Source organism: Phragmites australis, chromosome 2, assembly GCF_958298935.1.
Source record: "Phragmites australis chromosome 2, lpPhrAust1.1, whole genome shotgun sequence".
NCBI classification, from domain to species: Eukaryota; Viridiplantae; Streptophyta; class Magnoliopsida; order Poales; family Poaceae; genus Phragmites; species Phragmites australis.
In genome coordinates this window covers 41,586,226-41,598,208 of record NC_084922.1, presented here as the reverse complement: position 1 = coordinate 41,598,208, position 11,983 = coordinate 41,586,226, and the positions used below count along the sequence as shown (strand labels likewise).

The 11,983-nt window shown below is 47.1% G+C and overlaps 3 protein-coding genes across 3 annotated transcripts; all 3 read right to left on the bottom strand.

Annotated features, from left to right (window-relative positions):
- Positions 1 to 753: 753 nt before the first annotated feature.
- On the bottom strand, positions 754 to 2,555 carry LOC133908927 (uncharacterized). Its single transcript, XM_062351152.1, has 2 exons — positions 2,438 to 2,555; positions 754 to 1,830 (listed from the first exon to the last, which is right to left on the bottom strand). Exon 2 carries the CDS (start codon positions 1,705 to 1,707, stop codon positions 973 to 975), a length of 735 nt encoding a protein of 244 aa, XP_062207136.1. The 5' UTR covers positions 1,708 to 1,830; positions 2,438 to 2,555; the 3' UTR covers positions 754 to 972.
- On the bottom strand, positions 2,354 to 4,849 carry LOC133908926 (protein CHLOROPLAST ENHANCING STRESS TOLERANCE, chloroplastic-like). The gene is made up of 6 exons (XM_062351151.1): positions 4,356 to 4,849; positions 4,226 to 4,270; positions 3,841 to 3,954; positions 3,141 to 3,221; positions 2,700 to 2,873; positions 2,354 to 2,555 (listed from the first exon to the last, which is right to left on the bottom strand). The coding sequence occupies exons 1-6, from the start codon at positions 4,722 to 4,724 to the stop codon at positions 2,466 to 2,468; spliced, it is 873 nt and encodes a 290-aa protein (XP_062207135.1). The 5' UTR covers positions 4,725 to 4,849; the 3' UTR covers positions 2,354 to 2,465.
- A 2,341-nt stretch (positions 4,850 to 7,190) lies between these two features.
- LOC133908925 (protein RICE SALT SENSITIVE 3) lies at positions 7,191 to 11,702 on the bottom strand. The gene is made up of 7 exons (XM_062351150.1): positions 11,221 to 11,702; positions 11,033 to 11,083; positions 10,790 to 10,918; positions 9,037 to 9,142; positions 8,584 to 8,625; positions 8,433 to 8,489; positions 7,191 to 8,281 (listed from the first exon to the last, which is right to left on the bottom strand). Exons 1-7 carry the CDS (start codon positions 11,367 to 11,369, stop codon positions 7,526 to 7,528), a joined length of 1,290 nt encoding a protein of 429 aa, XP_062207134.1. The 5' UTR covers positions 11,370 to 11,702; the 3' UTR covers positions 7,191 to 7,525.
- Positions 11,703 to 11,983: the final 281 nt, after the last annotated feature.

Below are 11,983 nucleotides of genomic sequence, written 5' to 3'. Positions count from 1 at the left end.
AAAGGTCGGTAAACTCCTTCAAACTCTAAGAGAACTCTAAGATCCTCTATTTTCACAATCCACTAAAGCTGGTGGGAGGTGGATTGTGGCTTGAAAGATGGTTGGATCGTAGGAATCACTTATAAAAAGCGATTCGTTTGTTTTAGCTTTAATTTTTAAAATCAGAATCCACAATCAAAGCTAAAACCAGTAGGGTCTTCTACCGGTACCATGGGAGACTTGATACAATTTGCCTTAACTTGGCTCAAAATAACAGGCTTTGCGTGAGAAAACCAAGTGAACTAACTTTTCAAAGGCATTTAGTCATTTCCAGTTTTCGTATAGGGCTGTAACGACAAATTCTACTAGAATCAGTAAAGGTTCTCTAACTAACTAGATTACACAATGCAACTCAACATAAACATAGCAACTGTAAACTGGCCTTAAACAGTAGTTGCCCTTGCCTCTTTCCAAATTTTATTTGATAATCGACCTTGTCGATGGGGTATGCGAGAAGGTAATCTTCGTCTTAGCTATTTGTTTAGTGCATAAGTGAGCTATACTTTTCTTCAATTTGTGATGGGTGTTATCTGTTGGATTTTTGATAAAACGAAGTTCTTACTTATTGGTTCCTAGTTCCTGATAAATACAGACGTGTTACGGCAAGTGCTACTGGCACAGTAAATCCTACCTTAACCTGCAGCATTTTGCAACTGTACTCTTCAAGACTGCAAACCAACCTTGTTTCTTTGTTGTTTGCTGTGACTGAACATAGAGTTGCATCGGTTAAGCTGATTCAGCAGCCCCATGTGAACTGCAACAATGTTAGCCTGTGTACATATCAGATGCAGTAACAACAAAATGAAAACGATGAAACGTATCTGAAGGATCAACACCAAACGGATGATACATTAGTGTAGGAACGCAGAAATTCCTGTATGCTTCGCGCTCAAAATTAGTCATTGAGCACTCCTCTCTGGTCACCAGGAGGTTTCAGGAGCTCGGCGACGACGGACTCGAGAAAGCCGGCGGCGCCGGGAAGCTAAAATCAAACTCCGGCATCTCAGGCACGATCTTCTCGGCGCCCCGGACACGGCTACCGTCGAAGACGAACGCCGCCGTGACCGGCGACTCCGTGTCGACGCTGCTGATCCGCAGCAGCTCCAGCGGCAGGTCGAAGTACGCCGATACCTCCTCTTCCTCCTCGTCTGCGCCCTCAAACACGATGCCGGCAGACGATGAGCTGTATTTGAATCTCTCCATGGAGGCCGCCTTGGACACCGTGCTCGCCCGGATCTCGCCCGGCCCAGCCGTGCTAGCCCTGGTGTCCGCCTCGCTCAGGCTCATGGACTGCTGTTGCTGCATCATCGGCCGCCTCCTGGAGAGGCCTGGAATGTGCATGCACAGAGCACCGCACCAGAAGCCGTCGCTGCCGATCTTGTCCTGCCGCGCCTTCCGATAGTTGATGGACCCGTTGCTCGAGATGTCGGTGACGGATGAACCGGCGCGGGATCGCCGGACGATCGGGCCTCTTCCCGCTTGTTCCTCCTCGTCATCTTCCGCTACTCGGGCTTCGGCTTCTTTCTTGAAGGATGCAGATGAGCCTCCGGACGAAGCATCTCCTTGGCAAAAACTCATGGCACCAGGAAGTGAACTTGCAGGAGTCGTTCGTTCATGAGAACAAAAACACGAGATGAAATTGGCTTCACGAAATGGTGGAGAGCACATCAGGATCGTGCCGTCGTGCGCTGAGTCATGCTGTGTTGGTGGCCTGTTTGATTGACCTCTCGATTCATCATATCTGCAAGCTTTGAGCCTTGGACGGTTGGACCAACGAGTCTGCAATTCTTTCTCTACACAACTGTGGTCAGCTGTTGCCTTGGATGGAAAGGTGTATCAGCTACCTGAAATAATTGATTCATTGTTCGTGCCTCCTACTAAGTGGTAGGGTTATTATTTTCCAATAAAACCAAATTTTCAATAATGTGAAAAATAAAGCACATCACCGAAACGACATCAAGCACTGTGATTCTGTGAAGCAAAAATGGATATATTTAATCGAATCTAGACAAACATTCCAGTATTCAGATATGTTCTTCAGAAAAAAAAAAAAGGAGCTTCCCTGATTCAGATATTATGAGCAAAGAAAGTAACTAGATATAGTTTAATAATAATAATAATAATAATAATTCCTTGTACATCTTAAGTATATGGTAACTGGAAAAAATGATTAAAATGGTGCAGAAAGGCAGAAGGATGAGGTTTTGGTTTCCTCAGGAACAAAATTTCACGGTTTCTTTTCAAAATTTGCAATTTCACAGTTTTACAACTTGTCATATCTTCGCAGTTATTATTTTAAATCTTTGCAGCGATGAAGAGTAAGTTGACAATGAAATGACAAAAAAAATACTGATTAACTGGCCTTGTAACTCAGATTTACAAAAAGGCAGCATCTCACTCAAGAAGGGAAGGAGCGCAGGGGTTCACTACTGTAGAGAATTGTAAAAAAGAATTAGCACAACTGAGATTCCAATAATGACAGGAAAGGCCGTCAACAAATAAAGAGCACCATATCCCTGCAGGGAAAAAGATATAAAATGTTGAAAGGAACAATAAAAAGAACATCAAGGTATAAGCAATTAGTTAAAAGCTGTTCAATTTTTTGTTACAACTATAAGTATAACAAATTTTATTGGAATGTTTCAAAGACAACAACTTACAACAGCTGATGGCACTTCAGATTCATCCTCCTCCTCCTCTTCTCCATCTATATCAGCAGCAGAGTCCCAGTCAATGTTAAGTCTTCTGGCAGCTGTCTCTGGATCAATGCCAGTATCTGTGGCCTTTGCATAGACAGATTTCTCAGGTTTGCTCTTATTTTTTGGAGCTTCTATCTGCACAAGGAATTTGAAAATGAAATTCAATTTCAAAATACAGTTCTACTAAACAGGTTCAGCACAGAGACAAATAAAAAGGATACAGTGCTCATGAAAATGATGAAAGCTGGAAAATACATGAAATGGAAGCAAATAATCAATATGGGTGAAACTATCCTCGACTCACACTGACAAGACCATAATCGTGGACACGTTGTGGTAATGTAGTGGGGGGAAAGTGATTAGCATTTCAAGGAAGTTGAAGAGTTGACTTGTCAGTATTACCTCAAGATCAGGCCATTCTGCCATCTCCTTGGCAAGCAACTGAAGAGCAACACTGTTCTCTGGAATCCGTCCTTCATTAACCTATATGCAGGCATGGCGTTAATGACTGAGATATTTGCAAGAAAAAAAATGTATGCATCAATTATTCATCATTATGTTAACTCTCCCAGATGCAATTCATGTTAACTCTCACATTGGTATGATAGTGAAAGTATGAAGGTGAAGAACATGCCAACGTTTAATTACTGAACCGGGACTCTATAAAACTAGAATCATGTGGTGTTCTGTTGAAGAAAGAAAAGGAAACCAAAATAGAGAGGGGATACCTTTGTACTCCCCAATGGTAAAAACATATAAATACGGGGCCAGGGCGTTTTGGTTGCAAACTAATTCATGATATGTTCAGCTTTGCACTATCATACAAAACGATATGTGGAAAGGGAGACAACATGGCTTGCATGACACAAGGAAATGGCGTACTAATGCTTTCAGCTATGCACTGTCATTGGAATACCGACAATATCACACTAGCATGGCGTGGCGACTGGAATACATAAAATATTTGACAGGTCGTAAAGATGGATGAGGATGACAGTAACCAAGCCGCATGATATTCACAAACGAAAAGAACAAAAAGATTCACTTTCAAGAGACTATCACACGACTCCAAGTTGCACAGTGCAGGGAAACGGTGATGTACCTCAACCAAAGCATCAGCTAAGTCATCCCTGGTAATTTCATCAAGATCCTCTATACCAAGTGTTCTCTTTCTTTCTATATCTCTAGGGTCCTCAATCATGATGGTTAGCTTAACCTGTGATGCAGCAGCAAATGAAGAAAACATATTAAGTTTTTTAGCAACAATGACACGCATCACTCGAAAGTTTCAACAGTGAGCTGTCACAAAAGATGGCGAGTTTTTTCGTATAAGAGCCCAGTTGACAACCGTAGGTTGGCCCTTGCATACTTAAATACTCCAAACGTCCATATCATATTTGTTATTCTACTGACACAGCGGTCGACAGCAATGAACACAACTTAGTTCCAGTAAGCACAAAAACTAAGCAACAGAGCAACTCGCTTACCTCGCCAAAGGTCATGTCCCTGTTCTTCTTCAGCAGCTCCAGTACCTAGCAGCGCACCCAAAACAAACCAAGTCAGACGAACTCATCCCAGAGACGCAAAACGAGCCAACGAAGGCTAGAAGCAACGGACCCTTTCTACTTCGCGGATGTTCTCCAGGTCCTCGGGGCTCGCCTCCGCCTGCTCGGCGGAAGCCGCGACAGCGTCCGCAGCCGCTGCATCGGATGAAACCGGCGGTCCTGGGTCCCCCTCAGGTACGACGGTGATTTCAGCGGCGCCAGAATCCTCCTGGTCTAGGGACGCAGCTACGCCCCCGCGGCAACGGCGGAGCGGCCGGCCGTTGGGGCCGGATGGGTAGAGGGCGTCGTGGCAGCGGGGACTGTGGGGGCAGAGAGAAAGGAGACGGCTAGGTGGCGTCGTGGCCGCGAGTAGCGAGGAAGAGGCGACGCGGTGGCGAGCTGGCGGGAGGAGAGGAGGGAGCGGTGGCGAGAGCAGCGCCATCCGGCTCCGGCCAGCGGCGGTGGCGGCTTATCTTTTCGGGTCGCGGCAGCCCGGCCCGCGGCCGCACGGCACGGTTGAGGGTTGGCGGTGCTGGTTTCCCCGCGGGCCCCGGGCGACAGTCTCAGAACGGCACGGTAGGTCCAAGCCGTTTTCTGTTTGGTCATACATGGGCTCTGCAATTGGGCCTTTTAAGCCCGGTCTGAACCAACTAATTAGACCCGTTATCAACCTCTCAAAAAAAGAACTAGGCCCGTTATGCGAGCGGGCTGGATTGGTTCAAGATTAGAAAATAAAGCCCATTAAAATGGTAGCATGACATTCTTCGTTTTGTTTCCATCTAGGCATGTATTGTCCGGCGATCTGGCACCACATCCAATACTTTGGTTGACCTACCCAAAATTAAACAAACGCAACTAGATCTGATCTATACTATTTGCAGCATGTCCACAATAATTTACAACATGCACGCGACTGACATTGTGCATACCGGTGGGCTCTTAAACTGTACGTTGACTACTCCGATATGTTCTTCTCTGCCAGGAAATTAAACGGTACGCGGCCAACCCGACTGCCATGCACACAGAAACGAGGCAATCGAGTGCCGCACTCTCACCATCACTCCCTGTCGCGTGCCCAGAGCATGCATGCGTTCCCAGTTCTTTTCTTCTTCTCTTTTCCTTTTGGAAAACTATGCGTCCAGTTAGTTCGTTGCACACTCCAACTTTCTAATCATTTCATGGAAGCTAGCTAGGGCCCATGTCATGTACCTATGCATGTACCATTCCCTTTGTAACCAGCGATAGATGATCCATACAACGAAAATATACTTACAGCCGAGGTTAAAGTTGTCAGTACTAATTCCTGCAAAAGAAACTGTGCTACTGCTGCGATCAACGTATGAAACCGTACCAGCAAGAGCTTGTATTAATAAGAAGAAAAGTTTAATGTGCTAAATACTCGATTAATTAAGAGAAAACTAAGTAAAAATTGCAAAACACAACCGGCTATGAACCTAGCTAAACAAGGTCTAAAGCACTGCAGAGACAACACTACAAACTAAAGCCAAAACAACTACAAGAACCAATATAAGAAAGAATCGCAACTGCATCACTCCCGAGTGAATCGCAAGATCAACGACTCATTGCCTCACGTAAGCTCGAAGGCTGATGACCAAAATAATCCGAGAGAGCTAGCACCTCTGGCAGTGGGGAAGGCGATCTATCAAACTTGGCCAACTACTTCAAGGCAAGACGAGCACTTTGACGAACCATCAACCTATCATAAGTCCTCCTGCGTATTGCCGATATCGTAATCGGTGGTGAAGGTCATGGTGGAGTGCAAGGGGATTCTCGACCACCACAAAAGGTGAATATTCAGATGCTTCAGTGGAGTCTGGTATAAGCGCGACATGAAAGTCCAAATTGTATTCCAAAGTCTATGGTTCGAACACGATGGGGAGATCGCCAGCGAGAGGAGGTAAGCTTCAAACGGTTGCTCATAAATTTGGGATGTCGCCTCTAACTATTGAAAGTCAGTCCAAAAGTGGTCACAGTAGTATTACAGGGTCTCTAGCTCAAGCGCAGGGAGGAACGAATATATCGTGTGTTACTCGTAATCTGGAGGAAATGTGGCCACAGGTATTGTGGTCGACCTATCTTCTGCCCTGGAGGGCATGAGCTTGGGATTGCAATCTAGGTCGGTCGTGGGCCCTGACCGCTCCCCAGTAGTCAATTGGGTAACACCATTCACAATAGTGACTAAAGGGGTGATAGCCTGGAGCAACATTCGCTTTGCGGGTGGATCCAGGTGCTCATGTGACTGATTCATGAGCGGCTCTTGATGCTTTTGTGTAGCAGAGTTGGTTAGTGCCTATTCATCTTATTGACGACGAGAAACTCTCAGTCATCTCGGGCCACAATAGTCATGAGCTAGGAGTCTCTGTGAGGTGTGCAAACAGTCATGAGCGAAGAAAAAACGACATGTTGAAGAGCACCGAACCGAAAAGTAAGGATCAAAGAGCTCAATCATGTCGACACTAGAGGGTCCTCAGACGACTCTACACGCTCTAGTTGGTTTAGCACATACGTCAGCCACCACTTGATAGGAGAAACCTCACCTCTAAAGAGCCGCATCCCTTTCTCCAAATAGGATGCAATTAGCTGTTAGAGTTCATAGAGTAGCCACTACATTAGAGGTGCAAGTCCGGAATAAAGGTCCAATGGGGTTGAGCCCCGAAGGGATGGCGGCAGCATCTGCACTAGTGCAGTCATATCGATTCGAATCAAAGGAGTTAAAGATTGTGTGATTTGAAACTCTGAATGAGATCGTCCTGTTACTCCTGTGCATGTACCAGAACCAGGTACGACAAATAACAATGCGGGTGCAAAATGCAGCTTGAGCAATAACCAATAAGTGGCCAACAGTGTAGTGGTCAAGGTAACTTTTTCGGGGGGCGAAAAGCGCATATTATTAGGTGCTGCAAATCATTGTACCTCACCATCATTGCATTGCACCATGCATATTAACTTGCCAGCCATCATGGAAGCAAACTCATGCCCATCTTTGCATGCATGCATGCGAAATCCATCAAGTTTTTGCACTACGGTAGAGCTACTGCAACTAGAACTAGAAGGAACCAATGAAAGAGAAAAAAAATACAAGATTTAATTAAACAGATGCAAACTCCAAACCTTAAATCTAGCTTGGGAGGAAAAATACAAAAGAGGGGACAGGAAGAAACACGAAGCCCGTACACTTCTCGTAATGACATTGCACCGATCGATCATGCATGCTACGGACTACTACTCCAAGAACGTCTCCATCAGGTCCGAGTAGACTCCGCCCTCGTGCGGCCCTCGGTACTCCATCCCTTGCTGCTGCGGCGGCGCTGGCGCCGTCGAGGCGGACACGGACGGGGATGTTGACGTGGACGAGCTCATCCGAGCGGGCAACGTGAAGCTCCTCTTGAACTTGGTGCTCTGGGCGTTCTCCACCCTCCTCGCCTTGTTCGAGTGGCTCTCCAGGCCCAGGTACTCCTCCACGTTCTCGGCCCCGCCGTGCCCGTTTTGCGCCGTCTTCCCGTCATCGGCGCCGCCACCTCCGTTTCCGCCGAACAGCAGCTTCGCGTCGTCTGCGCGCCCGGTGAGCGCGGTGAAGAACGACAGCCCGTTGGGCCATTTGAGGTCCCCGTCGGGCGCCTCCCCACCGGCCCCCATCTGCTGCTGCTGGTGCTCGTCCATGTGCGGCGGCTTGGCATGGTGAGCCGGCGGGAGGTGGAACAGGTGGCCCTCGTCCTTGCCCGGGTACGGCGGCATCGGCCGCGCGGACGGGTGGAACGCGGCCGGGCCCGTCGGGAAGAGCGGTGACGCGGCGGCCGGGAGCTGCGGCTGGCCCGGCCAGTTGAAGAGCGGCTGCTGCTGCTGCTTGAGCGGGAACGACGGTGTCGGCGAGGCGCTCCGCGAGGAGGAGAAGAGCTGGGAGAGGAAGAAGCCCGATTGGTAGCCCAGTGACTCGAACATGTGTCGCATCCGCAGCACGAAGTGCAGGTCCTCCGGTATCTGCTCACGCACAGTGTCACACGCATTGCTTAGCTCCCGGTACGCGCCTACGCTTCCGTGAGACGCTGAAACGTCCACGTCGGCGTCCTAGACCAAGACGACAAACAAAAAATCAAGTAAAGAAACAGGAGGGATTTTAATTGGCACTCACAATCTTGCAAGAGCCCAGCTGCAGGAGGCCATGCCCGGCTTGGATCACGGCTATGGTCTGCAAATGATGCGCGAGTTTAGGATCACTGATTCCTTAGTAATTAGCAAGACAAGATGTGACAGGTAAACAGCAAAGACTGCGTTGGGCTTGCCTGGATGCCTGATGCGAACTGATCAGTCCATTCCGGAGGAAGCTGCAAAGGAAAAAGCCGAGAGGGAATTGTGTAAGCGCACAGAATAAAGGTTACTGTGATCGTGGCGTTAATTCTAGGTGACAGCTGATGCTCCTACTCAGATGGAGCATCCAATTCTTCTCTCCTTTTGGTGGAGAGCAGATCTGTTGCAAAGCCTGAGCTCCCCAGAGATGTGCGTGATGCCTCTGTCGTTATTTTTGCTACCGCGTGCATGGAGTAAAAACTCGAGACCTACCACACTCACTGCGGTAAAACCACGCCCATGCCATGGCAGTACACAGTACTGGCAGGGATAGAGCTGCGTGTTCCAAGTGATTACTGTGGCGTGCATGCTGTGCTAGGTAGTGAGGTCTCCCCAGCACAGGGGATGGGGGTGAATGGTGAGGGGGCACAGTTGATGATGGTACATACGGCGTCGAAAGAGCTCTGCCAGTAGTTGGAGATGTTGGGCTCGCATTCAGAAGGTTCCTTGAAGACCCATTTGTGACATTTATCAGAGGCCACCTTTCCCATCAGCCTGCAGCAAGGGGTCCAAATCAAATCGGCTTAGCACATCCTGCTCAGAAGCTCAATGGAACAAAGAGAAAGAGACCAAAACGCACACACGCAGATAGTATCCATGTCTCACTCAGATCGTGTTTGTGTAGCATCTGCTTGTGAGTGTAGCGTAACCTGATCGTGATTTGTTAATCGCGAATTGATCCACCAACTAACCCACTGACGCACAGAGATTGTTTATGCCTCACGAGGCACCGCCCCACATCAACCAACGTGCTGCACACGTGACAGCGCCCGTCCTTACTCCTCGCCAAAAGCGGCTAGCCACGACTTCGAAATGGCTGTTAACCTAGCTTAGCTTACCTACACCACCGAATAATTACCGTCTACTCCAAGCGTGCAAACCTAGGTCATTACCACTAATTACCACGCCAACCTATTATATTATTATTTGAGTGAAAAAGAAGACATAACGTTCGCTCTCAAGATCATAAATTATCACGTTAAAAAAAAATCTAAATCACTCGTTAGGAACATCTAACGGTATATATTAAATCAAATAACTCATATCAAATATGATTAATAAATAGCTAAATTCAGAAACCAAATAGTCCATGTCAAATACAATTAATAAATATCTAGATTCAAAATTAAAAATTATGAAAAATTAGCGGTTCAATTTCCATACAGTTTGGAAAGCAAAATACCTAAACAAGAGTCTAAATAAAATATAATAATTAATAATTAAAATTGGGGTTAGAATAGAAAAAATAAGGATTTATATCAAATATAGTCTTATAAAAATCAAATTATTAAAAAAATCAAATATTTAAATAAAGGATCCATCTAAAATACATTTAATAAATAGCTAAAATTCATTATAAAAAATAAAAATAAAAAATGTAATAAGGTTATAGATTAAGAAGCATCATGTAACTTATGGTCATCACTTCAACCAGACAGCAAATAAGGCACTGCACGTAGGTAAGGCAAACTAATTTTGATTTTGATTGGATTGTTTACACTCGATTTATGATTTTGATAGTTGATCAAAATATATACAAATCAAATTAATACATGTATACAATTCGGTATAAATTTGGAGCATAAATAATTTTAAATTTCCTTTTCCACTAATGTAATATTTATTTCTTCTTATAATTTTATATGTTTTGTAACTAAATAACACTAGCCTCATAAAAAACTAAAAAACTAATTTTTAATAAAGATTATTATAATAAAATATTATATGAGACTAGTAATTCTATTAGTATGGCCTAACTTGCTATTAGTTAAAACCCAAAAGCTCTCTGCGGTAAGACAGCAGAACAAAGTGAAAAGATGAAAGCGCACGCACCCGTCCCATCTCGGCAGGCGTACCCTTTTCTCTCTCTCACCTCCGTCCAAATCAAGCTCCGACTACGCCACCAATGAAGGAGCTGAACTATGAGCATCAATCGCACTCGACGGCTCGACGCACAGGGTTAAGTCCTAATCGGAGAACAGGGACACGGTTTCGCGCAAATTTGCCGGGTTAATTAGAGGAGGCGGCCGGACAGCCGGCATCCTGTCATCCTAGCTACGGCCATCGAGCTTAGGCTTAGCTAGCCGAACTACAGCTGGCCGGGGGGGAAATTGCACACGACTGCACCTACCCAGTACCCACCCTTCTCCGTAGTTGTAGAGCTGGATGGACATCTTGCTGAAGGCCTTCCTCACCGGGTCCTCGCCGTCGATGTCCTCCAGGCACTCCGCAACCCGCGGCCGGCAGAACCCGTCCTCCCACATCAGCATCCTAGTCAACCAGACAGATTGGTGAGCACCGGCACGACCAATTAATCCACACAGGCAATAAGCAACCAGGCAACAAATTAATCAAGAGCAAACAGCAACGCAAGAAAGCACCCACAGGCTGCCGTTGTCGTCGCCGACCTTGCACCCGTTGCCACCGCGGCACCGCCTGTACGCAGGAGAGGAATAGTTAAGCAATCACTCGATGCAACTTTAACTTGCTCGGAGTATAATATGTTCACAGCGGAGAGATAAACTTGGGGTAAGAACAAGCAAACAAAGCAAGGAGAAGTTGTTGGTACATACGGGCGAGGACGGATGGTCCAGAAGACGGAGTACGTCCAGTCCGAGTTGAGGCAGACGTTGCGGAGCGCCTCGTGCAGCGCCATCATCCCCGCGGCCTCTTTGCTCCGCGCGTGATCCCCTCCGCCCCCTGCCGCACCCGAGCCCACCATTTCCCTCACCCTCGCTTGCTTGTTTGTATTTCCACACCCTCCTCCCCCGGCCTCGGACGCTATAGCTAGCGTCGTAAAAACTCTCTTCTCCAACCCTGCCCTGCGGACACGCTAGCTCTCGGAGCTCGGCGGCTATAGCTAGTCCTTTTAGCTGCTACCCGGCCGGTCTCTTTTTGATCGCTTCTTGGTCTTTCTCGGGCGAGAGTCTAGAGGGTGAGACCGCCCGAGGACTTCCTTAGCTCCCTCTCTCTCCTCTGTCCGCTGCCTGTCTCTCTCTAATTGCTGTTTTTAACTTGGGCAGGGGGAGGGTAAACCGAAAGACGACGGCATCGGCTGTAGGGATGTCAGTTGGCACCCTCGGGTCGGATCCTCGTGAGTTTGAGACCTGATGGAGCCGTTGGATCTGGGTCTCGATCTGTATTAGATTTGGATCCGGATTTGTTTTTCACCTGTAGAGCACCGAAACCCCAAAATATTGACCTGCCTTATCCACTCATATGACGCCTTATTCTCTATAGCCAACCCGTTTGGTTGAAGCATCGAGCATATCTCGCCACCGTGTCACCATCCATGCTGTTGCGCTCGTATCACCGCATCCATATCGTCCTTGTCCT

Bases quoted from the DNA above. Each gene is read 5' to 3' on its own strand.
- LOC133908927 (XM_062351152.1), bottom strand. From the start codon at position 1,707: ATGTGCTCTCCACCATTTCGTGAAGCCAATTTCATCTCGTGTTTTTGT.
- LOC133908926 (XM_062351151.1), bottom strand. From the start codon at position 4,724: ATGGCGCTGCTCTCGCCACCGCTCCCTCCTCTCCTCCCGCCAGCTCGC. The intron at 3,955-4,225 runs GTAAGCGAGTTG...GCTGCATCACAG, and splicing joins GGGACATGACCTTTGGCGAG to GTTAAGCTAACCATCATGAT. The intron at 2,556-2,699 runs GTAAGTTGTTGT...TTTTCCCTGCAG, and splicing joins CTGAAGTGCCATCAGCTGTT to GGATATGGTGCTCTTTATTT.
- LOC133908925 (XM_062351150.1), bottom strand. From the start codon at position 11,369: ATGGTGGGCTCGGGTGCGGCAGGGGGCGGAGGGGATCACGCGCGGAGC. The intron at 8,626-9,036 runs GTATGTACCATC...TTTCCTTTGCAG, and splicing joins GGCAGAGCTCTTTCGACGCC to CTTCCTCCGGAATGGACTGA. The intron at 8,490-8,583 runs GCAAGCCCAACG...CATCATTTGCAG, and splicing joins AGTTCGCATCAGGCATCCAG to ACCATAGCCGTGATCCAAGC.